The following is a 25,145-nucleotide window of genomic DNA, read 5'->3' as shown; positions in this document are numbered from 1 at the left end:
TACGGCATAGAAACGGCGACCATATTATAAGAAAATATAAAAATATCCATAAGTCAAAATGTTAAAATCTGAAACATAAGTTTTAACAGCATCAAACACACTTAATCAAAATACTAGACATCAACAGAAACAATAACACACATGATAAAAATACTAGACATCAACAGAAACAGCAGCAAACACAATTGATCAAAATAATAAACAGCAACAGAATAAGCTAAAAAACAAAATATGATACATATAAAATGACAGTCGCATCTTTGTATACAAAACACAGAAACATTGTATATGGATTATTTTCGTAAGATAAGATTACAAGAAGAAGGTAAAGAAAATGCTTACGCGTTTTGCTTGTGATATAAACAACAAAGAGACAAGAAGGTAAGGAAAGTGCATCTGGGTTCTGTTGCTGATATATCACAGAGAGAGATATGGTCGAGACTTGAGTTTCAAAGAGAAAGAAGATGGAAGTGCAAGAGACTAAAGTGAGAGTGAAAGAATCGAAGAGACAGAGACACTATTATTTTTTTTAATTACAACTTTTGATCTTTTCAAAATTGATAGAATAAACACATTAAAGGTTAAAAACATATATGGTTTAATTTTTTACACTTCTTATAACACAAAAAAACAGATGGATACGTCTATTTTCTGCGGAAACGTTTCCGGAACGTCTCCTTCTCTGACCAAGTCCGTACCCGATGAGTCTTGACGTCCCGGGTTCACCTCACACATATTGGGGACGTTTCCTAGGCGTACCCGAGACGTCCCCGTCCCCCCTACGAACCCGATACGTGAGACGGCACCAACTTGGAGTACCCGTGCAACCTAGGTAATGAGAGTATAGTTTCGCTATAGAAGGATTCAGATCCTTTGTCTTTGGCTCCTTCTTCTTTTATAAACCTCTCTCATGTGGATCATAACGGTGGTGTGATCTTCAGCACGAATCAGCTGCTTTGATGATGGTTTTTAATGCTCTTAATTTCTAGATGTTTTGTGTTGACTTCCCATAGTTCGGTGTGTTCGGCCTTTTGAGTCTGAGGTAGGCATTGATCTTTGTGAGCCTATGTTTTCAACTCATTGGGCTTTGATGACGATCTAATATGGACTCCATTGTATTCGTACTGAGATCTTGGACCGAAACCTGGCCCCAACAGTTAGTTTATCTCAAGCAAATTAGTCCATGTGGTGTCTATTTACTATCTCACTTTTTATTTACCACCGGAGACATTGCAAGACAGTAGAGTCAATGAGCCTGGTAAGGTAACAGAGTAAATGACCTTGAGAACATTTAGCAAGTTAGCATAGTCAAATGAATTATTTTTTTAGTGCAAAATTTAGTAAAGTATACTATAACTTTGTATTTAAAACGTAAAGGTTAGCATCTAAACAAGGGTTTTCAGACCAAACTCGAAGGACACAAAATGAAATTTGGTATACATTTGTAGAAATCAAGTCGGTCCATAATTACTTTTCAAGATTAAACTCCAGAGAGGGAGAGAGGTGCACATAATTAGAAAAAAAACTCAAAATAACACTGATAATTCCTTAGCCGTCTGATCACAAAAGATCGTGATCATCGCGTGGAACTTTTACACAGTCCTTTGCCTAAACCGAAACGTACCAGATTCCTCTCCCTCTTCCTTCTCCTCTTTCTCTCTGCTGCTTAAGAGGTTTCGGTTCGTTAACCCAATTTGATTGGACGTTTGTAAATCTAAAAGTACTAATAAAGAGCGAATCTTCAATGGCATTATCAGCTAAAGCTTCGGACTTTGTTGTTATAGCTGATTGATCGATTAACCTAATCCCACATCCTCCATACTCGTTCATTCTGTTTGTGTGGTTAAGATTCTCTGAGCTGTAATTAGCTTTCAAAGTATGGACCTTTGTCTTCTTGTTTCATTGTATGTTCATTTGTTTCTCTTCCTTGCAGGATAACAAAGTGAAAGGAATAGCTTTTTTTTTTTTTTTTAGTTAATTGATGGGTGAAGAGTTAGCTGACACAATGAACCTGGATTTGAATCTAGGCCCTGGTCCTGAGTCGTCAGATCTCCACCATGCCCTATATGAAACTGTGAATTTCGCTGATTGGAGTACCGAGCCACCATCGGTTAGATCCTCAGACGCTGTGACAAGGATCAGAACCCGGCACAGGACAAGGTTCAGACAACTTAATCTCCCCATCATCCCGGTTCTGTCTGAAACCATGACTATAGAGTTAAGCCAGTTGATGGGAGGCTCTCCAAACGGAGTTGCTTTGCAGACTGGTGAGGGTAGTGAAAGAGGCAATGAAGATCTGAAAATGTGTGAGAACGGTGAGGGAGGAGCCACTGGGGACGGTGTAACAGATAAGGTGACTTCCAAAACCAGTGGCGGCGGCGCCGGAGATGGTAACTTCTTCGATTGTAATATATGTTTGGACGTGTCAAAGGAGCCGGTTCTCACTTGCTGTGGCCATCTTTACTGTTGGCTGTGTCTGTTCCAATGGCTAAACATCTCTGAAGCAAAGGAGTGTCCTGTCTGCAAAGGAGAGGTGACCTCCAAAACAGTGACACTGATCTACGGGCGTGGGAACCATAAAAGAGAAGTTGTTGAAGAGTGTTTAGATACAAAGATCCCTATGAGACCTCATGCAAGACGCATTGAGAGTTTGAGGAATACAATTCAAAGGTCGCTTTTTACTATACCAATGGAAGAGATGATTAGACGTATACAAAGTCGGTTTGATAGGGACTCAACCCTTGTCCCTGACGCATCAAAAAGAGTTCACGATCGAGCTAATTCGATTCTTAACCGGTTGATGACTTCTAGGGGAGTTAGATCAGAGCATAACCAGGCTAGTGCTGCAGCAGCATCATCAGAGGATATTGATCTGAATCCTAACATTGCTGCTCCTGATCTTGAAGGAGAGACCACCAACACGAGATTCTATCCTCTGTTGATCAGGAGACAGTTACAGTCACACAGAGTTGCAAGGATGTCGAATTTCACCTCTGCATTGAGCTCTGCTGAGAGGCTTGTTGATGCGTATTTTAGAACTCATCCATTGGGGAGGAGCTACCATCAGGAGCTGCACCATCATTTTCCTGTTGTGGTTGATGATAGAAATTCTTTCTCAAGCATTGCAGCTGTGATGAACTCTGAGAGTCAAGTGGATACTGCAGTTGAGATTGATTCAATGGTTACTCTTTCGACGTCTTCTTCGAGGAGAAGGAATGAGAATGGGTCGAGGGCTTCTGATGTAGACAGTGCTGATTCTCGCCCGCCTAGGAGAAGGAGGTTTACTTGAAACGAATAGAAGAAAAAGGGTTTCAATCTGTGGAAGATGGTGTGATGAGGAAGAAGAAGATTGTAACTGTGTTTTTCTTTTGTTCCTTCTTGGTTTGTTGTATCTTGATTTGTAAAATGGGAGAATTTCAGTTTACGACATATTTAGTACCATTTTACAATTTTATAAATGCTAATTTATAAATGTTCAGTAATAATTTATAAAAAGACTAAACTAATATTCATAAATCATTTATAAATATTTATATAAGTTTATAAACTTAATCTTACCCTTTAAATACAAACATTACATTAAACTCGAATGCTAGGATATTTAATAAGTGGTGGACACTTTCGGAATGATAGTCACCGGAGTAGGGAGCAAACTCCCTTTTGCCTTCTTTCTATAGCCTTGAATTTCTTTTGCTTAGTATGTTTTGTGTTTAGATTTTCGGTTTACACCTTGTAATCTAACCTGCCGTTTACTTTGTCGTTGGGATCTATGTATTGCTCCGATCTGCCTTTTTTGGGATGACATATTAATATATAATTATTATTTAAAAAAATAAGTGGTAGACACTAATGATATTACAAGCAATATCTTTTGTAAATTTTGGAATAGGATGGTATTTTTAATACTTTTCAGAAATTGTGTTCTTATTGAGCCTGAATCCATAGTTAAATTCCACAAAAGGGACATCTTCAAACCATTTTTAGGATTTCAAGATTTATAATTTAAGAAAAAAGATATTGCACCTTGGAATTTATATAATGGCATGTTTACTTGAAAGATAATTGACAAATTCTATGAAAATCAAGACATGTCTAAATATCGCAAATAAAATTACTTCAACACAGGTAATATAAAAACACAACAAAAAAAACGCAACAAATATCAGAGTTACTAGTGTGGTTTACAGAATCCTGACAAAAAAAAACGCAACAAAAATGAAAGAAAATGAAAATGCTATGTGCGGGAAACGAGCGTCTTTGTGTTGGACTCTCGTTACGCGATGCACGAACTCAGAGCCAATAAGATTATTATTACTATTATTTTTAAAATGGTTATTAGATCTTTTCGTAATTGGTCACTACTTTTGTAATTTCCTCGTTTCAAAGTCCTTTACCTACTAACTAACTACTGCTTATTTTGTCTTTATTACCAACTAGTGGCGTAGTCCCCGCGCAAGCGCGGGGTTATTGATGTTATTATTGTTCTATCTAATTTGTGGGAAGTGATGTCGTGTTTGCGAAGTTTGTGTTTCGTTGTTGTCATTGATTCTCAAGATTTGTATTGTAATAAGATTGATGTAGGGTGATGAACTGTGCTACTTTTTTATGGTTGGTGTTGTATAAGCAGAATAGTTTACATAGTTGAGTTTATCGATGTTGTATTTATTTTCAAATAATGTTCATTCTCCCAAATTTGTAAATATATGTCTTATTTTTTATTTTTTCATTTTTTTGGCCATAAATTGTGTGAAAATTGGTATAAGTGGTTGTTGCGCCATAACGAGCCAAAATATAATGAAGTTTTTTTATAGATAGATGAAACTATACGGCTCGGATCGATGCTGGGCATGTAAGCCCAATTCATAAAAAAATGTAAGTCAACAGTTGATGATGATATTGTATCCTTTGTTAGTTTGGAAGCGATTTCCTAATTTTCCTGATGTGCATGTGTTTGATTGTATTATTTGTTGGAGTAATATATTAAGTTCGGGTTTATATATATTTGTTTTTATAACCAGTTGTGAATTTGTAACATATAATTGATAGTCCATTTTGCATTGATAAAAACTGTTGTTTCTTGCAAAATTAACTTTAGGCATATAATGGATGTTTATATTAGAATTTGTCTAATCTTTGATTTACAACATCTAATTGGTACAATTATAAAATAGACATAGGGCTCGAGCATGATTTACCATTTTCTCCTATTTTTATGTTCAATTGTTTTCATCTCATCGTTTTTCTTAACTAAAATAAAGTCATCAAACAAAAATAGCACGCAATACATTATTTATGCTTTTCTTTCTTATATTCATCTCGGCCACATTGCACCTACCGTATTCCAAGGTCTTTCCTTCGAATGCATTTACTCTATTTTGTACGTACAAATTGATGAGACAATTTGAAATGATGGCCAGTTACAATTCCTTATAGCGACTAAACCAACATAGATATAATTCAAATGTATATTGACCACTAAAGATGATTCTCATGTATCTCTCTTGATCTTAAACTCACAACTCTAGTAGTTTTTTAAAATCCAAAGAATTTTTACAAAATTTATTATTTAAAACTTTCGATGAAAAATGAAGATACCATCGTGGACGTATAGAAGAAACTAAAGACCATAGAGTATTGAACATGACAAATATCATAAAATATTTTTGTAAAATTAAGACACGATTATACATTTTTGTAAGATTAAGACACAATTATTTATAATTGAAAGCCTTGCTAAGACAAAATCTATGTTTCAAATTTTATTCGGCTGTACTGGGTTTGAAACACATATCAGATTAGTAATATTAAGTTTTTAGTTATACAATCAAGTTTCCCTATTAACTATCTTTGACTCATAAAATGATGGGTTGGTCATTCAAGAGTAGGACGATATTTAACTAACAAACCCCATTTATAATCATTAAGTAGGAGACATAGAGGCTTTAATGCTTTTAACATGACGACTCAATTTTTTGGGTGCCTTTCAATCTTGCCTTGGAGGAGATGCAGCCATGGTCTCTCTCGATGTAACTACAACAAAACAGTGGTCATCAGCAGTTTTGAAGAATGGTTTTAAGTAGTTAGAAGAAGATATGAGAGACTTTTGATGACATGCTAACCTTCAGGCTGGCTTTGTACAGCAGGTTCTTGAGTCTGAATTTGATCCTCTGTTTGGCTTTTACCAGGAGATGAAGCTTTGATCTGCTCTTCAGTGATCTTGAGGTAATCCTCGATTGTGTAAGCTTTTTGTGATTGAGCATCATCTGCTTATTTCAAGAAAAACACCTTCACTAAAACTCCATTCATGAATATGAATATGGAAAACAATAACAGTGGTTACAAATTGGCCAATACATTAAACAGACGAATCAAACCACTCACTGGGCTCACTTGTAGTAGTCACAGGATCTTCAATGTTTCCAACAGGTGGTGGAGGAGGGGAGCACTGTGCATTCTGTTCCGGTTGTAGACATCTAGCGTTGAGATTTCATCAAGGCCAATTTCATGCTCCAAGGTGCTTTTGAAATCTCTTGAAACATCCTAAGAAATCAACCAATGTAAGCAACATTTTCTTTTCCTTATTTCCTTTAAGAATTTTCTTGAGATGGAAAAAAAAACTTAAATTTACTAAACCCCTGGCGCATCAAAGCATGCCTGCAACAGATCAAAGATTGTTCATTAGATCACATCTTGTGGTCTGTCGGAAATATATAAAAGAACCAAACATGAAGCCAACTAAACTCATTGGGCATGAACTGATAGACCAAACCTTAAACAAAAAGAATATTACACAAACTGCACACTGCTAAACACCTCAATGCGCAACTTGCAGACCACAAAAAGTCACAAAGACACATACATAACAACATAGTTATGATTTTCGGAAAAATATATAAAAGAACCGGACATGCAGACAACTAATCTCGTTCTTCATGTACTGAAAGACCAAACCTTTACTAAAAATATTACACGAACTGCACACTGCTAAACCCTAAAGGCTTCGCAGGCTATTAGATCAAACCAATAAAAAAACAATCACTAATGAAACTTGACCCACCTGATAATACTGAGAAAGTAGTTTCGCCCATGGAGCCTTAGTTCGCTTCTTCCCCGCCTTCGACTTCTTACCATCCGTCACCACTTCACCTAAATCCACAAAAGCATTAGAAATGATAATTAATCAGAGAAAATACTGAGACAGACCACCAAACCTGTCACGGTAGGTGTCGCTAAGACATCGGCTTCAGGTTTTGTGTCGGCTTCAGGATAGATCTCCATCACAGGCACATCAGTTAAAACAGGCTTCTCCAAATCCATAGTTTGGGGATCAGAGGATCCAAGCTCTGTCTCTCCAGATTCTGATACTTGATTCTCAACCGGAACCTCGCTCGCCGAGGAAGACCCCGCCGGTTCCACCGCCTAAGCTATAAAAAAATCAAAAATCAGATTAGAAACCAAAAAAAAAAAAAAAACTCAGATTTGATAGTGGCATCGATCTTAACCTTAGATCGCTTGGTAGGGCGTGGAGATGATGAAGACGGTTCAGGGGGTAAAGAAGAAGAACAGAAACGCTTGGAAGCGGAAGAGTTACATCTCGTCTCAAATCTTGTTCACTTGGCAAATCCCAGTGTCCATTATTTTTCACTTGACGGCGATTAGTGTTATTGACAGGATGAGAAAGCTTAGGCTTTCGTTTTACCAATACAACGACTATGTTAAAAGTGAATGGTTTTGAGAAAAGGTATTAATTCGAAGCCCGATCAAATATTAATTTTCTGTGTTTTTAGACCAACTCAATTAACAGTGCCACACGCAAAATTACGGAGACGGAGACTAAGTAAGCCCAAACGAAGCCCGATCGTATTTCATGGAATTTAAATTGGAAGCCCAATCCGCCAGTGACGTGGCAGAATCATTGGCTGGGAATATTTTGCCTAGGTGGCACCCCTAAGAAGCCTCAAAATTAAGCCCTTTTATATAGTAGGATGTCATAAACGTATAAATGTAATTCAATTTCAAAAAAATAAAATAAATGATAAATGTGTTGTTCCTTTTGTTAGAATTTACAAAAATGAAAGATATGATAAAATTACGAATAATGTAATTTGTGCAAAATAAAAAAAAAACACAATAGAAATAATAATTAGGACGATAGTACAAAATGTAATAAATACTATAAATAATTGTAATTAAGAAAGATAAACACATTTCTTAAAAAAAGGAACCAGACCATCTTCGTGAATTGTGATTCGGTGTTTTTAAAAAAAGTGGAATAAAGACAAAAACAGAGACACACCATATTAATGCCTTTCACCGAATATTAAACAAGACAGGACACAACCATCGTCCTCCTCCTCCGTCTCTTTTTTCGTTTTCTGAGTAATCCGTCGACTTCTCGTCTTTGATTTGAATCTGAATCAAACAAAACACGCCATCTCCAAGTCTGGTAATAATAATAAACTTTCTCTCCTTTTTTTGTTTTTTGAAATTGGGACTAAAGATCGAGAATCACCAAATTCCAGAATTGGGTTTTCGGGTCGGATTCTTTGGGTCAATGATTATCATTATGCATCGTGTGAAGAAGAATCTAGCTGGGCTCGAAATGTGAAGAAAATCTCTCTTTTTTTTTTGGAAAAACCATTTCTTTATTTTGTTGTCTTTGAATCGTTTTGTTGTTTAAATTAATTCTTTTTTTTTTTTTGTTAATTACAAAATTTGAAACCACGATCTTTGTTAGCTATCATAGGTTAGATTGTTCTAGTTAAGATCTATTGTTATGTTTCTCTGTCTAGTTAGATTGAGAAAAGAGAATGTTCTTTAAAGAGAATATGTTTTTTTTTAATCTTGAAATTTTCTCTATTGATGTTTGATGGTTACTGTTAACTGTTGGAATCTGCAAAGGTCTAAGCTTTTACTAGCATTGTTCATAGCTTGAGGCCTATTGCTTTGGTACCTATCTAAAAGTGCCTTTAATGTTTTTGCTCTAATTGTCTATTTACTTTTGAATTGTTACTTACAAATAAAGTAAAAAAGACTTGCATCAAGTGAACTAACTATATCTATCCTTCCCCGCCTTAGGCAGCTCCATTGTATGTTTCTTTGCAGTTTTGAGGGATTGTGAAACTCATTTCTCTTTTTTCACCTGCAGTATAACAGATAGATCGAAAAGGCGTAAATCATCTAGCTACAACTGAGGAAGAAGGGCTTAGGACTCACCATGGCTCCGGGAGGCAGTGCTTTGAAAGAAGTCCTTGAATCTAACTCAACAGGAATGGATTATGAGGTTAAAACAACGAAAGTGGAAGTTAGTAATAGTAATAACAGCAAATCTACAAAGTCTGGTGGTGCAGGAACTGGAAAATATGGGATGCATTCCAACAATGGTGTCTACGAGCTTCTTGAATGTCCAGTTTGTACAAACTTAATGTACCCTCCAATTCATCAGGTTTCTCACTCTCTTTCTCTCAATGTTGTGAACTTACTTTGAAGAAAACAAAGAACTTAAGAAAGCAAAACACAATTGAGGCAAATACCTTGTATATTGATTATATGAATAAATACATTTACAGTTCCTTAGACCCATATTTATAATAGTCTCAAAACCCGAATATCAAAACATCATTACCTCAATAAAAGTACTTTTCCTAATCATAAAAGGTGTGTGGTATCCCCGACCCTCTAGATGTCTGATTTTGATCACGAGTTTATCTTCCTAGCGTCTACTAATGTTAGTGCAGAAAGATTTAAAACACTTCAAGAATTAAACACTCCCTTTAAAGATTTTGTAGTTTGCAAATTTCATATCTCTTAACGTTATTTAACTACGCAGTGTCCAAATGGTCACACGTTATGTTCAAACTGCAAAGCGAGAGTGCAGAACACGTGCCCTACATGTCGCTACGAGCTTGGTAACATAAGATGCTTAGCTCTCGAGAAAGTTGCAGAGTCATTGGAAGTTCCATGCCGGTACCAGAGTTTGGGGTGTCATGACATCTTCCCTTACTACAGCAAGCTTAAGCACGAGCAGCATTGCAGGTTTAGGCCTTACGCTTGCCCTTATGCTGGCTCTGAGTGTTTGGTTACAGGTGATATCTCCACGCTAGTTGTTCATCTTAAAGATGATCATAAAGTCGATATGCATGACGGCTGCACTTTCAACCACCGTTATGTGAAATCAAATCCACATGAAGTCGAAAATGCTACATGGATGCTTACGGTAATAACTTCTTGTTACATTGTGTTTTCTTCTTACTTGCTACATGTACGGTAATAGGTAGATAGCCTAGGTTCACTTCTTCCCAAATTATTTTTACTCCCTGTTCAAAAAAAGAAATTAGCTATATATATTTATAATGCTATAGAAATAAAAGTTAATAATTTCATCTATACATGTTTTATCTTTTCTTTTGAAATTTTAAGCTATAAATTTAGAATCATAATTTAAATTTAAGGTTTTAAGTGCTGATTTATATATTTATTTATAAACTTATTCGACTGTTCCACTTGTATATCGTGGCCCTGCTTCACATGCTGACACGTGTTTCGGTTTTTGAAATTTTGTTTCCAGGTGTTCAACTGTTTTGGGAGGCAGTTCTGTTTACACTTTGAGGCTTTCCAGCTAGGGATGGCTCCAGTGTACATGGCATTTCTTCGTTTCATGGGAGATGAAAACGAGGCAAAGAAGTTCAGTTACAGCTTGGAAGTAGGAGCCCATGGACGTAAACTAACATGGCAAGGGATCCCTAGAAGCATCCGTGACAGTCACAGGAAAGTCCGTGACAGTCAAGACGGTCTCATCATCCCAAGAAACCTCGCACTCTACTTCTCTGGAGGTGATAGGCAAGAACTCAAGTTGAGGGTAACCGGTCGAATCTGGAAAGAAGAGTAAACCGGAACGCAAAGAAACAACGGATTGATTTGAAAAGTTGATGTACATAAGAAGCAGCCTCTCTTGGAGAGATAATGATCATATGGAAGATTTGAAATTTCTTGTATGGTTGTAGTATGCTATAATGGATTCTTCTCCAATGGGGATGGAGTTGAGATGACGATGATGATGATGATAATCTTCTATGATGAATCAGTTTGGAGGGAGCCATTGTTAGCATTTTGTGGCTGCAAGAATAATATTGTCTCTGTACTTTTGGGTATTTTTTTTTTTGGTTTCAGACAGGGAATGTAGAAAAGACATGATTTTGACTATGTTCTTGTTGTAAAACCATGTCCGAAACCGTTTGGTGCATTTTTGTTTTGTTTACAATGGTCATTTCAATGCAAGAGCATCACATGAACCAGACAAGAACTCATGAGTTTTGAGATGCATCTGAATCAATCAAAGAATAATCCAAACATATCATTATAATCCCCACAATAATACACATCTGTTATTTTATTTGTGTGTGCGTCTGTGTAACTTCTCGGACAGTGAAGGTACTTGAAGGTTTCCTCGAAGATATGAGAAATGTTATGCAGGAGGACTACAAATACAAAAATATGAAAAACAAAGACTTGTAAGTTGTAACAGTCACATGTTAGTTCTTGATAATATATTTTTATCACTTTTATGTATTGATCAAAGTAATTTTCAAAATGACAAGAACTGAAGAAAGTAATAAATTTTAAGTAATTTTCACTAAGTGGACGTATCGAACCGATAAGATCTCAGATTTAACCAAGCTCATCCTACTATATAAAAGGAACTATTTTGGAGACTTCTAAGATGTGCCACATAGGCAGAAAATTCCTGGCCAATCAATCTACCAGTTCATCTCAGACTGGACTGATATCTATGTCAATTATGAAGCCCAAACAATTTATTTGAATCCCAGTTAATACTGAAGTCAGCCCAATATCCATTTACGGTATATGATACCAAGAAACTAAAAAACTCATTCTATTTTATGAAATTACATGTTTTTGTTTAGTTTTTCGTCACTAGGGGTGGGCATTTTACCCGAAATCCGAAGTGGCACCCGAACCCAATCCGAAAAACCCGAACCGAAATCCGAACCGAAATAGCAAAATATCCGAACGGGTATTGAATTAGGAGAGATTGGATATCCGAACCCGAACGGGTAATATCCGAACCCGAATAGATATCCGAAAATAACCGAACATATGATAATTAACCTTATATTTATAGTTTACATCTTTCATTTTATATAAAATATTTATATTGATACTACACATACTTTAAATTCATATGATATACATACAATTACGTAGAAGATGATTTGCTATTCGCTTAAAATGCATGTCAAACTATTTATTTCAGCAATTAACAAAAAGTTACATCCAAAATTTAAAAACATTAACCAAATTAATGTCTTTTTAGTTTGAAAATGTTATGTCCAAATCTATTAAGGGCAATTGTCAATAATAGCACCTTTTGAAGTTTATGTCATAAAAATAGCACTAGAAGGAGAAAGTCACAAAAATGACATTTATTAAAGGGTAAAATATCCCTAATACCCTTAGTTTAAAATTAAATAAACAAACAAAAATAAATATAAATAAATAAAATAAAAAAAATAAAATTTTTTTTATATAGTTTAAGATTATATTTTTCAGATCCAAAATTTTTATAATTTTTTTTGAATTTTTTTTTTCGAATTTTTTTTTTTTTTTTTTTTTTAATTTTCTTTTTATAATTTAAAAATATTTTTTGAAACTGTTTTTAAAATTTTTATTTTTATTTTAGTATTTATTTTTTATAAAATTTTAAACCCTAATTCCAAAACCCCACCCCCTTAACTCTAAACCCTAAGGTTTAGATTAATTAACCCAAGGAGTATAAATGTATATTTACCTCTTTAATGAAACCTATTTTTGTGATTTTGAGCCTTGAGTGCTACTTTGGGAACAAAAACTTGGTTTGGTGCTATCTTAGTCTTTTTCTCATCTATTAACCATGCAATCTATTAAAAATAAAAAATAGTTAAGTGAAAATTATATATTTAAATACAAGAAATTTGAGAAATGAAAATTTTCATTTTTTTTTCTTCAAAATCTAAATATCCGAACCCGATCCGAAATAACCGAAACCGAACTTAAAATACTCGAACCCGGCCCGAAGTACAGAAATACCCGAACGGGTTCTACACCTCTATACCGAAATACCCGAAAATCCGAAATACCCGACCCGAACCCGAACGGGTACCCGAACGCCCACCCCTATTCGTCACAGTGACCGGCGGCGTGTTGAATCACAAAGCTTCTCACGCATCCCACTATTATGCTATTTCAATTGAGGTTCTTAGTGTTGTTCTAACTTATATTTAAAAATAATTTTTATTAAATGTTATAGATTTTATTATTATCTTAATAAAATTTAATATAGATTTGATATATATTATATCAAATTGTATAAAACTAATAAAAATGATATAAAATTGTATAATTATCAAACATTTGGCCTAAACAATATTTTTAAAATTTTGTAGATATATAAGAAACTAAATATCATATGATTAGATATTTAGATGTTTAAAAATTGCATATTTTAAAAAGCTTTAGTAATACAAATTGTATAATTATATAAAAATAATAATATTACTAAATCTGGAATGTTATATATGAATATATATTTATTTTATAGATGATGCATAAGATATTACCAACATTAAATAAAATTATCCGTCTCATGTTTATTTTTTTAATTGTAGAGATGACATGTAGAAAAATGCCCAAAATGACCCTAATACCCTAGATATATAGAAAATATAAAAATTTGAAATATAATACAATAATTATTTGTAGATCCAAACTGGTACGTTTAACTTTATGGAACAAGGAAACGTCTAATTTCAGGGAGTTAAATCCCATATCTACCAGAAAAAACCAAATCGTAATCATCACAAGTATCATTCTACGGTTACATGAAGGTAATAAACTAAACATAAAGTTTATGTCAAACTAAATGCTTACAAATATTTCACTTTTTCAGGAAAACTATCACTCATAACCACACCTGGATCGCGCTTCTACTTTGACAACGATATTGATATCTTACAACGCTTCCAAAAGAGAAATAAATTGCTATCCTAAACCTCATAGCAAACGACACCAGTCAACTTTTTTAAAATTTACGTTACAGCTTTCTACGTCAATTAAATAGGCACACTCAAATATTATTTTCTCTTACGAATATTAAATTCATCAGCATAATTTATTATTCAAACTTACTTTAGTTTATAAAAAAAATGATCACCGCTTCCAACGTCTTCGCATTATAAAAGAAACAAAACTTAACTTACACTTTCAGAAACATCAAAACTCCCAATTTTAATTAAACTGTTCTTTAATTAAATATGTAATCCGCGCGAAGCGCGGACACGGGCTCTAGTATCTCTAACAGAAGCTAACCAACTTCAGAGAAAATTTACCGTCAGATTTCAAAAGAGTGGAATTTTTTTTTTTAAATGGTGAAATGATTACATGTTGTAAACATTTTTAATATTTTTCAAAATTACTTTATTAATTGAAAATGCAATCCGCAGTAAACTGAAGAAAGTTCAAAAATATTTCACAGAAAAATCAAAATGGTCTATGTTTAAGTTTGAAACAATCTGCATTAGAAAGATATGTTTCAAATATAATGGATATGTGGGGAAAATATAACAGAAAAACTTATGTTAGCATGTGTCCCAACAAAATAAAATGTAGCTTTAGATACGTAAAATGTTTGATGAATACAAAAACATAAATGTCCATTGTCCAGTATCCAACGAAACACTAGTTTATTAAAACAAAAATTCAATACCAAAGAACCCAAACTGCAGAGGTCAGAAAGTACAAAAAATTAAAAACAAAAGCAGACAAAAGGAAGAACACATATATAAATTTATACACATAATTCTCATAAATCGTTTGGAATTGTTGAAAGAACAGAGTGTTCAGGCTTGTGACTACACTCGAAATCAAGATGAACAAAAGCTCTTTCCACTTCTGGTAGTTCTTCGAGCTTTATTTGCAATGATTCACCAATTGCATGAGCTTCTTTCAATGGCAAATCTTCTGGAAGCTCTATATCCACCTACCACCACATACACATATGTAACAATATATAAACTTTTTTGCAAAAAAAAAAAACAATATATAAACTTAGCTATCAATTCACCAAATAATATAAATATATGATGCAATGAGGAATTATGCAATGGCCAACTTTTAACTATATGGTTGCAACATTAAGATATATCTTACCTCAACAAAGTAAAGAACACCAAATGTATAGGCACGAACAGTATCAACACGTTTGATGTTATCCGCACCTTGTCGCAATACTAAGTATGTTAACTTCTGCAATACTTCTGGAGGAGCTGCTTGTCCAATCAATGAAACTAAATATATACAAACAAATGATATTGAAAACTCAATTGATGTTATTCGATTGAAGAATACAAACAACACTAAATTACAAATATATATTACCAGCATTTTCCATAACGGTCCCAGACCAATTGACAATAGTGTATATGGCTAACACAATTGCACCAGACGGATCAATCCACCAATAGTAAGCATTCCCAAGAACAGCCGCAACCAATCCAAGAACGTTTGTCACCACATCAAAGTAATGATCCTATATAAAAAAACTCATCGATCAGTGTCCATTTTTACATGAAATTATAAAAATATATGCACATATATGTACCTTTGCATATGCACGGACGATATTATTTCTTGAACTTCTGCAGTAGATCCACAAAACAAGTTTAATAGCGGTTGCGGTTAGCATGATTGAATATAACCATATCAATTGGTCATGACTCATTGTTTCTGAAGGTTCATTTGTAATCAATTTCTCAGCTGCCACAAGCAGCACTTGAAACCCTACACAAATGCATATGGTTCATTTAGAGTTACATTAACATCAAGAAACTTATAATATATAGTTTTGAGATGTACGTATAAAATTTATATACCAAGAGTGGCCATAACCGCAGCGAAAATGATGATTCCAACTGGTTGCACCCTAAGCTTTCCAATGGGATATTTGTAAATATTGATGTTCTTCATTGATATATGTGTGAACCAAAGTATTCCTCCCGCCATTAGATCAAGCAAAGAGTCAAGTGTCGATGCTGCAATTGCTATTGATCCACTCTTTATAGTAGCATATGTCTACACATTATTAAACATTTGATGAACATATTAGATATCAAAGATCTATCAAATCAATATATAAATAACTTAACAGAAAGTCTTTGTTAAAATAAAAATAATAACAACTCAAACAGAAAGTCACACCTTGAGAGAAAGTAAAAAAATGTTAGCCCAGTTGGAGATTTGCATGGCTATCTCCTGTGCAGCTCTCTCAGCTCGATCTTCTTCTTGGATTTTTTCATCTATGACATAATCTTGTGATCGAGCTACAAAACTTTCTACTTCCTCAAAAGATTTTAGTGTTGCTATTTGTCGTTCGTAGTAGTCCTTCTCATCTTAAAAGATCAAAATAGTTTTAAAAAGCATTATTCGTGAGATCTCATCAAAACATATAAACACTTTGATACACTTACCTCTTTTGAGGCCTACAGCTTTGGAGACATCAATGTCAAAAGGGTCTTCCGGATCGATGTGAGATCGAAGCTTTTGAGGCAATTCCGTGAAAAAGTTTGATTTCATTGTAGAAACCAAACCCGTAAACTTCGGTTTGTGAACTTCAGCCTCAACATCGTTTGACGAAAGCAACGGTGTTTCCATAGAATCGACCTCAATTTCTGGAAATTATTAATAAAATCATCTTCAAATAAGCATAGCATAAAATAAATAAACAAAAAGAGAGAAATATATACCAATGATTTCTAGAGGAATTTTTATGATTGCAGATGATGAACAAAGAAGAGGCTAAAACGACTGTAAACAAAAGATGGGTTTTTATAGAAAAATATAAAAATTTCTGTTGTATTTCGTTGTATTTTTGGGATTAATTAATAAGTTATTGTAAGAAAGAACATGGTGGTGATCATAGAGACAGGCGCTGGTACTTGCCCACGTGCCTAAGCATCAACAACGCTTGTCTGGTCCACGCCTCTGTCAGGAGCTCTTCTTGTTCCGTGACGATTTTGTCTACCCGGTAAACAACAATTGTCAATTTATTTGCTAGACGACATTTTTGCTAGGATGTGATTGCAAAGTACAAAATGAATCAACTTTCCGAACCCTAGACTTGGATTTTGCTCACATGAGTGTCTCAACAAAGATATAAAAAGATAGAAAAGTAGAACTTAGATACAAGAAAGTGAAACCTTTAAATTAAAAAAAAGGATCAATTATGAGCGGTCTGAAATCATTTCCGCCTGTGAAAGGGGGAACTATTATTAGTTAAGTCACCCAAATAAAATACAAAGTGGAATTTGACAGATGATCGTTGAAGGTAGAAGAGGCCAAAGAAAATTATGGAAAAATTGAAAGTCAACAACCTTTAAAATATTTTTCAATGTAATTTCCTATACTGGACCTATGGGGTGGTCACGGAGCGGATATACAGAATTTCAAGAATATTTGTGATCCGATCCGCTCCCTACGAATAATCAATTTTCGATTTGATTCGATCTGTAACCTTTAGAATATCTAGTGTTCCACATATCCGCAAAAAAATCAATTTTTTACTGGATATCCGATTCGATCCGTAGAAAATAATAAAAATTAAAAAAAAGAAAATAAAGAAAAATTGATATAAAATAATAAAATTTCATTAATCTTTTTTTAATTACATACTTTAAAAAAAACTAAATAATTAATGTAGTCAATAAAAATTATAAAATGTATAACAGATATGATCTGATATCCGTTTTTAAAATATTAGTATTTGTGATTTGCTTCGTTTTTGACGGATATTAAATTTCAATATTTTCTTGGATTCTGTAAGTTATGTATATCAGATTTTTCTAATCGAACCGAAACGAATAACGGATTGAATCAAAATTTACGGATATTTTTCCTATCCCTACCTATATATATATATGAAATTTTTTATGAATCATCAAATATTTAAAATGGATACAATATTAAATTTATTTTTCAAACGTCAGATATAAACAAATGCCCACACATAAAACACATCTATTTAAAATTTGAAAATCACATATCCTATTCATGTTTGACTGGTATTACGTATATCTAATGTATACGTTCGATACATATAAATTACCTGACTTGAACTTCCAAAAAATTCTTTTACTTGACAGCTTAAACTTCTTAAAATCCAAAACGAGCCGAAATTTAAAGTGTATAGAACCCTGGATTATAAACTTTGTCAATCCTGTGGAAATCAACAAAGGAAAAGAAAAAGTCAGAATACTCCCAAATGGTTACTGTGAAGAATACAATTTTATCTGGGATTTTGTTTCATATTTCTCAAATTAAAAACACTTTTTTTATGGGAAAATATCTTTTGTAGATTTCTTTCAATTTATAGTCACAAATGCTCGTCTCTATTGGTAAATTTCTTTGAAACATTGTAATTGCATTGTATAAATATTTATATGCTGTAATTGCATTAGTACCAGAAAAAAACATTGTAATTGCATTGTAGAAATATTATTTCTTACATTTTCATATAGAAATGTTTTTTTCTCCAACTGACGGGAATATTTTTGAATTTTATATTTTAAAAAGATAAAGAAGAATCCTTTCTAGAGAAACAAATGCTGTAGATTTCTTTCTTTATCTTCTCAGTTTAAAGACACACACATGCTTTTTTTTTTTGAAAGCAAGACACACATGTTCTGTGGCGTATTCGTCGTTTTATTTTTGATTTTATAGAAAGCACATTTTACAGCATGTTGTTGTTCTGCCCACATTTACAGTTACAAACGATTAACAATCTACGACATATTGGTAGCTTTCTTTATTTTTTAGCACCCTGCGTTTTTACAAAATGAAGGAAGACTTGAATTACAAACTCGCAACCACGCTTGAGCGGTAGTTAATGCTAATAAACTAACTAAAACTATATTATTTAGGGAATGATCGAAAGAAGCTGTAGATTTAAATTTTTTTGCTGTAGAAATAAAACTGTAGATTTTTTAGCTGTGACTGTAAATAATTTTGCTGTAGGATTTTAGTTGTAGATTTAATGACTTGCATATAAATTTTCTAAAGCAAAAAATAAATATTCTAGATTTATTGTTTTCCAAAGCCAAAAATAAATAAAAAGGTAAAAAAAAATCAGTAGCTTTAAAAAATCTTTACAAAACATAATTGATAAAAATTTATGCTTTGAAAATATTTTGAGCTGTAGAAACTTCTAAAGCACTCCCCAATCAACCTCTTGATTAGTAATCAACTTAAATCCCATCATGCAGCTCCTTGACTTTCTTTAAAAAAAGTATATAATCATGCAGCTTTCTTTACATATCGATCGCAAAACGCCAACAATGGTATATAATAAATGTATCTCTATAAGGAAATATAACATCACCTTTTATATCTATAGAGAACTTTACAACAATACAAATTTTAAGTTTCTTTTATAAGTTTATTATATGCATTAATATACGATACATGTTTTTGGACAAGGTACATACGATACATTTTTGTTTATACAAGTAATACCTTGTCATCATCGACTCATCGTTTTTTGTCAACAATATGTCATCATCGTTTAGATAGATGAAATTAACACTGAATTCTCTATATCGAAGAACGAAAATGAGAAATTATATATCTAAGACAACACTTATTGTCAACTTAAATTGTGAATCATGATTATTCCAGTTGTTTTTGTTTCTTTGTTTCTTCTGCCTTGGTTCAACTTTGTAAACTCTGTTTCTTTATTTTATTTCAATATGAAAGCCAGTTAAAAAAAAAAATAATGCGAGAGTGATTCATTCTTAATTGATGAAATGTATACGGATGATATGGTGTATATGTATGTCTCATTATTAATACATTATAAGGCTTTGTCAATAATGACATATATATATGTCTCATTATTGACAAAGCCTTCTTATGAAAATTGATACGCAATCAACTCTACCCAAGAGTCCAATCTTCTATATCCTTTATATACTAAATCACAAGTCACCTAACAAATCAAAATTTGACATGTGGAATTGTTTTTAAGAAATAATTGATTGAAAGAATTGATTAAAATAAATTTTTTTCATCCACCCCTAATTTTCAGCAACTTTATCTTATTTTTTCTCAAAATATCACATCCACGTTCAAACTGTTTTTTTTTCTTATTTAAATTTATGTTGTACTTTCTTTTTCTTCATTTCTATCATCTCCATGTGAATTTTGATCTCTACCTCTACGGTTCTTCGTAACTTTTTTCCAGCAATTCAAAGCTTTTATTATTTCTTATTTATAGCATGGATTAGTATTTAGTAATCCATCATCGACAAGATACTGGTACATTTATTTTGAAGAGATTCCATTTTAGAGTATTGAATATAGCTTAAAAACTTTCTCTATCTATTGATTTACAGACTCTGGAAGCCATACTTTGGAGATATGTGAAGGAGTCCATAACTACACTCACACGCTGAATTTCCAATCAGTCAAAATAGACAAACGGAACAAGCATCAGATTTTAGCCTGACAGAAAAGGTTAACCAATTTTTTACTCCTTAATATTTGTAATGTTTCTTTTATTGAATCAATTATTTTTAAGCAATCACCACTGCAAGTCTGCAATTGAATTCGACCATGATACTAAATGGACGTATCAGGGAGCCTTTGATTTTCTGAATCCAAAGTTGAATTTACTTTAATTAATATTTTTTAAAGCTGGAATTTAATTAATTATTGCTGGACTATTTATTATAGCTTTGTAAAAATCAAACAAAAGTTGTAATTCTAATTTTATAAATTCATAAATTATCAAAATAGAAATTATGGGTTAATTATGTTCAAATTTGCGTTTTATAAAAATATAGGTTAGGTAAATTAACATAAAATGTCAATGAATTATTTTAAAATGTAAAATAAGAAGAAACTAATTTATTAGATCTATATCGAATAAATTAATGTCTCAAGGTATTTTAACTATATTATATATTTTCTATCATTTTTTATTTTTGAAAAATATTACAAACATGTATCAATTTTGTAATATTTATTCTAATTACAAATAATGACAGCGATCAAATAGTTTAAAAAACAGTAAATTAACCCATGCATAGCATGGGTGATAATACTAGTATATATATAAAGTGTGTGTGTGTGAATAAAAGAGTTGAAAAACGTCGACAGTTTTTCAATGAAAACTTATGTGTGAGCCGCGCATGGCCAATTCAATTGAAATAAAACACCAATCTAATACGTCGATGTCAATGTCAATGGCTATGGCTAACGGTGAACGCTTGTCTGCACTCACCCAATAGTTCAAATTTCATTAAATGTTCGGTGTCTAATCCGCCAAAAATCTCTTGTAGATAATGTTTACAAACATTGCAAGGTGTGCCATATATGTCTTTTGTTTCCCGCTCCCGCGCTATCCGTATCCACGAGATCCATATCTTCAAAACTATAATACATAAACAAAGATATTCATTTGTGCAAACTATAGCATTTGCAGCACTAGAAGATTTTCAAGTCATAAAGTATATTTTAATGCTGCAAATGTTAGAGTTTGCATCATTAAATATCTTTGTGCATGAGTACTAAATGGTTGTGGTGACTGATCCAATCATTGAAAAATGACCATTTGAAATTATAAAATATTTGATTTACTAATATATGTTTATTCACCCCCAACAAAAGACATGTTAACCAATAATATTTGTGAGATACGTTATATATACTATAATACTACTCCCTTTAAAACGGAAGCCATGAGACATATACATACTACGTTCGAGGGAGAAACCTGCAACAGACTGTAATTTATACGGTCAATACAAAGTATGGGTGTGTGGGTTCAGGCCCGGTTCCACATATGTATTTAGAAGTCTAAAGCATGAAATTTTTCCTGTAAACCATTACCATAAAAAAATTGATTCCCTACAACCTCTACAAATTTTTTATTTTTTTTTACAAATTTTGGCGCCTAAAATGAGCGCTTCTTGAGCTTTAGCATGGCCGTAGGTGTGTTCAAAAAGTTCTTATATACAGTTTAGGGTTTCTTTTGTTTTTAGAAGAAAATGTCAGCAGATATTAATTAGTAAAGACAAAATGATAAAAGACGTTATACTGTAATTAATAGCATACGACATAACCTGAAGACACTTGGTTTGAATGGATCCAAATAGATTCTATGAATGCCTTCATTATTGGTTCAAAGCCATTCCCTCTTATCATCAAAATGGCATTACACATACACGTGAGACTTCATAAATATCAGAAACATCGATCGAGCGGGATTGATAAACCAGTCCGTGATAGACTTGTACTTTTACTTCACACGTGAAACGATACATATATACATAAATGATGTGTTAGGTATGCTCAAATTGGGTAGCAGGACAGTTTAACTGAGCTTTTATGGGCCTACATGGGAAGTTTCCAGTCTGAGTTTAGGATTTTGAGTTTTCCATAGAATTGAAATTTACAAACCGGACCCTTTTGATTGAATCGTCTGGTTCTTTGGTCAAGTCATTTGTTAGCTGTTACAAACTACATCATATATAGTTATGTACTTTCTTCTATGTAATTACAAACCAAAAAAATCACACAGTTTATTGGTGGGCCCGTTGAATGAAGTTGAACCATATATGGCCTTTAAAATCCACAAAGTCTCTCCGAAACCCCAACACAAACACTCGGTTACAAACTTACTAACACCGTTGATTTTTTTTTTTTTTTATTGCAAGATGTTCTTGGCTGAACCCCATAATCTCTTTGGGCCATAGACAAAAACGGTTGCTAAATATCACTTTCCCCGCAGATGCTGAACTACCAGCTATGGGTAACACTTTTGATTTACCATCATAGTTATATGCTTCAGGATGATTTGGCTTTTGGTGAAGGGACCATAACCATTAACCTCTCACTTTCTATGCCCATCTCCTTCTTTTCTTGGATACAACTCCACTACTCTTCTATTCATGTATATATTCACACATTACATGTTCCTTTTTGTTTTTAAGAATATACATTACTTCTTATTTCTTCAATTTTCTTGTTGTATCTAACAACCAAAAATAAGGTACGTTTATTTAGTCGTGAGGTTTCAGTTAATTGTATACTCCATGCAGAAAAAGCTGGATATGGTATCAAAATGGTATTTTCTATACACTTTTGGGATACAATTACTCGACACTTTTATAATTCTTGTGAGAGGTCTAAAATTTTCGGATAATACTTCTGAGTAGATTAACTGTGGCAGTCATACACTCATATTTAAAATTTTAAACAACTTGTATATATATAAAATCAGATTGCAGATTCAACCTATGCAGGTTAACATATAATGGTTCGCACGATCACATGATTGAACCGGAGTAGACTTGAATTTTAAGAATCAGAGTCCTATGTGGCCAGGTTTGCAAATCTGCAAGACCTATCATAAACGGACCAGATTGAGTTATATACTTGGCGTATAATCGCAATACATTAAAACCATTAACAAGCAATGAAATGTAACCTCAATTTATGATAATAAATATTTGTCTTTTAGCAGATTAGGAAGCAGGAACATAACAATTCCTGTAAAACAAATGCAAGGCAAGTTAAAGAACATGAGCCCACAGGTCTCTTTCAGAGTTGGACACTCTAGGTTCTAATTCTACAGTACATACACAATCAATGTCAGTTACAAAAATCTTAGTTTTGTTAAATATTTTCGAAAATTACATAGACCGTGATATATAATGCATAAACATAATTTTATCACAATGTTTTATAATTACAGAAAATGATAGATGAGTTTGATTTTTTGCGAAGTTTTTTTATGTGTGGACCACCATCTATTTAATTATAAATGGAGATAACATATTTTCAGATATTGTTTTAACGTTGTTAGATGTATGCGGGGGAGCTTTCTCTAGTGTGCGTACCAGTGCTTGCATAATTTATATACAACACAGTTATAATTTTATATGTTTGACAGCAAAAACAAGCAGTACGTGCTAACAAGCAAAATCTCCTTAGATGTTTGAAATACTAAAGTAGCCTGTAAATTAATATATAAAAAGAGTTGAAAAGATTCAAGACAGATATGTTTTATTAAAAAAAGGAAAGTTGGAGACATGTATGTATGTATCAAAAAAACTTAAGTGCACCTTGAAAATATAACTATTTTAAACGAAACTTAATTCCTTACGCTTGTACAATGTTCTAATAGTCGTCTAAAATATTAAAGTGAGGAGAATACTATTCAAGTGTTTTTCCCTGTTAACCATCTTCACTTTGGCGATTAGCAGTATCGTGTTAGATAATTCTTAGGCTTGCGTTTTGACGTGTGTCTATAAGCTTGTGACTGTGTTTGTCGATTATTGATTATTATTGATATCAGTCGGACAGTAACATTCCATGGTAAAAATGTACCTCTTCATATATGAATGTGTGGGAGCTTTCACATGATCATGTCATATATATATATATATCCACCTCTAGTCAGTTTCATATTTTTCAAACACTTTTTTCTATTGTCAATTGTAGATTTGATAAGGTGAAACAAAGCAAAAATATTATAGTAATTAAATGGATTATCTTCACAACAAAATTCACCACATAAAATACATAAGAACCAAAACTTATTACAATAAAAACATCAAATCACAATATAAATTAGAAAAAAACATTTTATTCCCCTCTTAGTGTATTCAACCGAGTTTTCCATCTTAGTGCCAAATATAGACATTGTACTCAACCACAGCATTTCCACTCGTAGTATTGAAAGTAAAAGTCCTGGCCTGTGCATATCCTCTTCCGAACCTGAAAGCACCCGTGCCTGCGATGATCGGCATCTCTCTCACCTTCGACATTACCGGATTCCGACCATATAACGACGCCGTGCTACCGGCAAACTCACCCTTTGTGAACACCAAGTTAAAAGCCACAAACAAACCGAAACTCTTCTGGTCGGCCGATGCGTACATCCCTTGGGCTCTCCCTACTTCCTCTGAGGTGATCTCGGGTCCAACGGTCAATGGATCGTCAATGACTACAACCATACCGAAAGCGGATGCAGATGTGTTTGTAGTTGGACCCACAGCGACTATGGCCGTGGTTGGTTTGGCTCCAGAGACAAT

General features: G+C 33.3%; 4 protein-coding genes and 1 long non-coding RNA gene across 9 annotated transcripts in view; 2 read left to right on the top strand and 3 right to left on the bottom strand.

Moving 5' to 3' along the window:
* The first annotated feature begins 1,626 nt into the window (after positions 1-1,626).
* LOC103863008 lies at positions 1,627-3,464 on the top strand. Of its 3 annotated transcripts, none has more exons than XM_009140743.3 (2): positions 1,627-1,842; positions 1,934-3,464. In XM_009140743.3, exon 2 carries the CDS (start codon positions 1,982-1,984, stop codon positions 3,287-3,289), a length of 1,308 nt encoding a protein of 435 aa, XP_009138991.1. In that variant the 5' UTR covers positions 1,627-1,842; positions 1,934-1,981; the 3' UTR covers positions 3,290-3,464. The 3 variants fall into 3 exon arrangements, with proteins under 3 accessions (XP_009138991.1, XP_009138990.1, XP_033145587.1); XM_009140742.3 differs by having other exon boundaries at positions 1,627-1,876; positions 1,975-3,464; XM_033289696.1 differs by having other exon boundaries at positions 1,631-1,876; positions 2,028-3,464.
* Positions 3,465-5,773: 2,309 nt separating this feature from the next.
* LOC103863007 lies at positions 5,774-7,866 on the bottom strand. Of its 2 annotated transcripts, none has more exons than XR_004457288.1 (6): positions 7,503-7,866; positions 7,212-7,419; positions 7,058-7,146; positions 6,382-6,654; positions 6,120-6,263; positions 5,774-6,030 (listed from the first exon to the last, which is right to left on the bottom strand). It is a non-coding gene; the product is annotated as an uncharacterized LOC103863007 (long non-coding RNA). The 2 variants fall into 2 exon arrangements; XR_004457287.1 differs by having other exon boundaries at positions 7,212-7,424; positions 7,503-7,855.
* A 386-nt stretch (positions 7,867-8,252) lies between these two features.
* LOC103863005 (E3 ubiquitin-protein ligase SINAT2) lies at positions 8,253-11,260 on the top strand. Of its 2 annotated transcripts, none has more exons than XM_033289697.1 (4): positions 8,253-8,446; positions 9,149-9,445; positions 9,830-10,216; positions 10,568-11,260. In XM_033289697.1, exons 2-4 carry the CDS (start codon positions 9,218-9,220, stop codon positions 10,886-10,888), a joined length of 936 nt encoding a protein of 311 aa, XP_033145588.1. In that variant the 5' UTR covers positions 8,253-8,446; positions 9,149-9,217; the 3' UTR covers positions 10,889-11,260. The 2 variants fall into 2 exon arrangements, with proteins under 2 accessions (XP_033145588.1, XP_033145589.1); XM_033289698.1 differs by having other exon boundaries at positions 8,307-8,446; positions 9,106-9,445.
* A 3,429-nt stretch (positions 11,261-14,689) lies between these two features.
* Positions 14,690-21,468, bottom strand: LOC103863004 (putative metal tolerance protein C3). Its single transcript, XM_033290341.1, has 10 exons — positions 21,402-21,468; positions 21,264-21,318; positions 18,155-18,303; positions 16,521-16,721; positions 16,252-16,442; positions 15,927-16,125; positions 15,656-15,834; positions 15,433-15,583; positions 15,205-15,341; positions 14,690-15,034 (listed from the first exon to the last, which is right to left on the bottom strand). The coding sequence occupies exons 1-10, from the start codon at positions 21,466-21,468 to the stop codon at positions 14,858-14,860; spliced, it is 1,506 nt and encodes a 501-aa protein (XP_033146232.1). The 3' UTR covers positions 14,690-14,857.
* LOC103863002 (dirigent protein 17) overlaps positions 18,701-25,145 on the bottom strand; it is a 65,869-nt gene continuing 59,424 nt past the window's right edge. The window contains exons 6-7 of the mRNA XM_033290048.1: positions 21,150-25,063; positions 18,701-20,016 (exon numbers count right to left, since the gene is read on the bottom strand). Of these exons, the coding sequence (XP_033145939.1) occupies positions 24,735-25,063 (329 nt within the window). The 3' untranslated portion in view covers positions 18,701-20,016; positions 21,150-24,734. The remainder of the gene's footprint in view (positions 20,017-21,149; positions 25,064-25,145) is intronic.

This window comes from Brassica rapa, chromosome A04, assembly GCF_000309985.2.
Source record: "Brassica rapa cultivar Chiifu-401-42 chromosome A04, CAAS_Brap_v3.01, whole genome shotgun sequence".
Classification (NCBI taxonomy): domain Eukaryota; kingdom Viridiplantae; phylum Streptophyta; class Magnoliopsida; order Brassicales; family Brassicaceae; genus Brassica; species Brassica rapa.
This window is presented reverse-complemented; position numbering and strand designations above follow the sequence as displayed.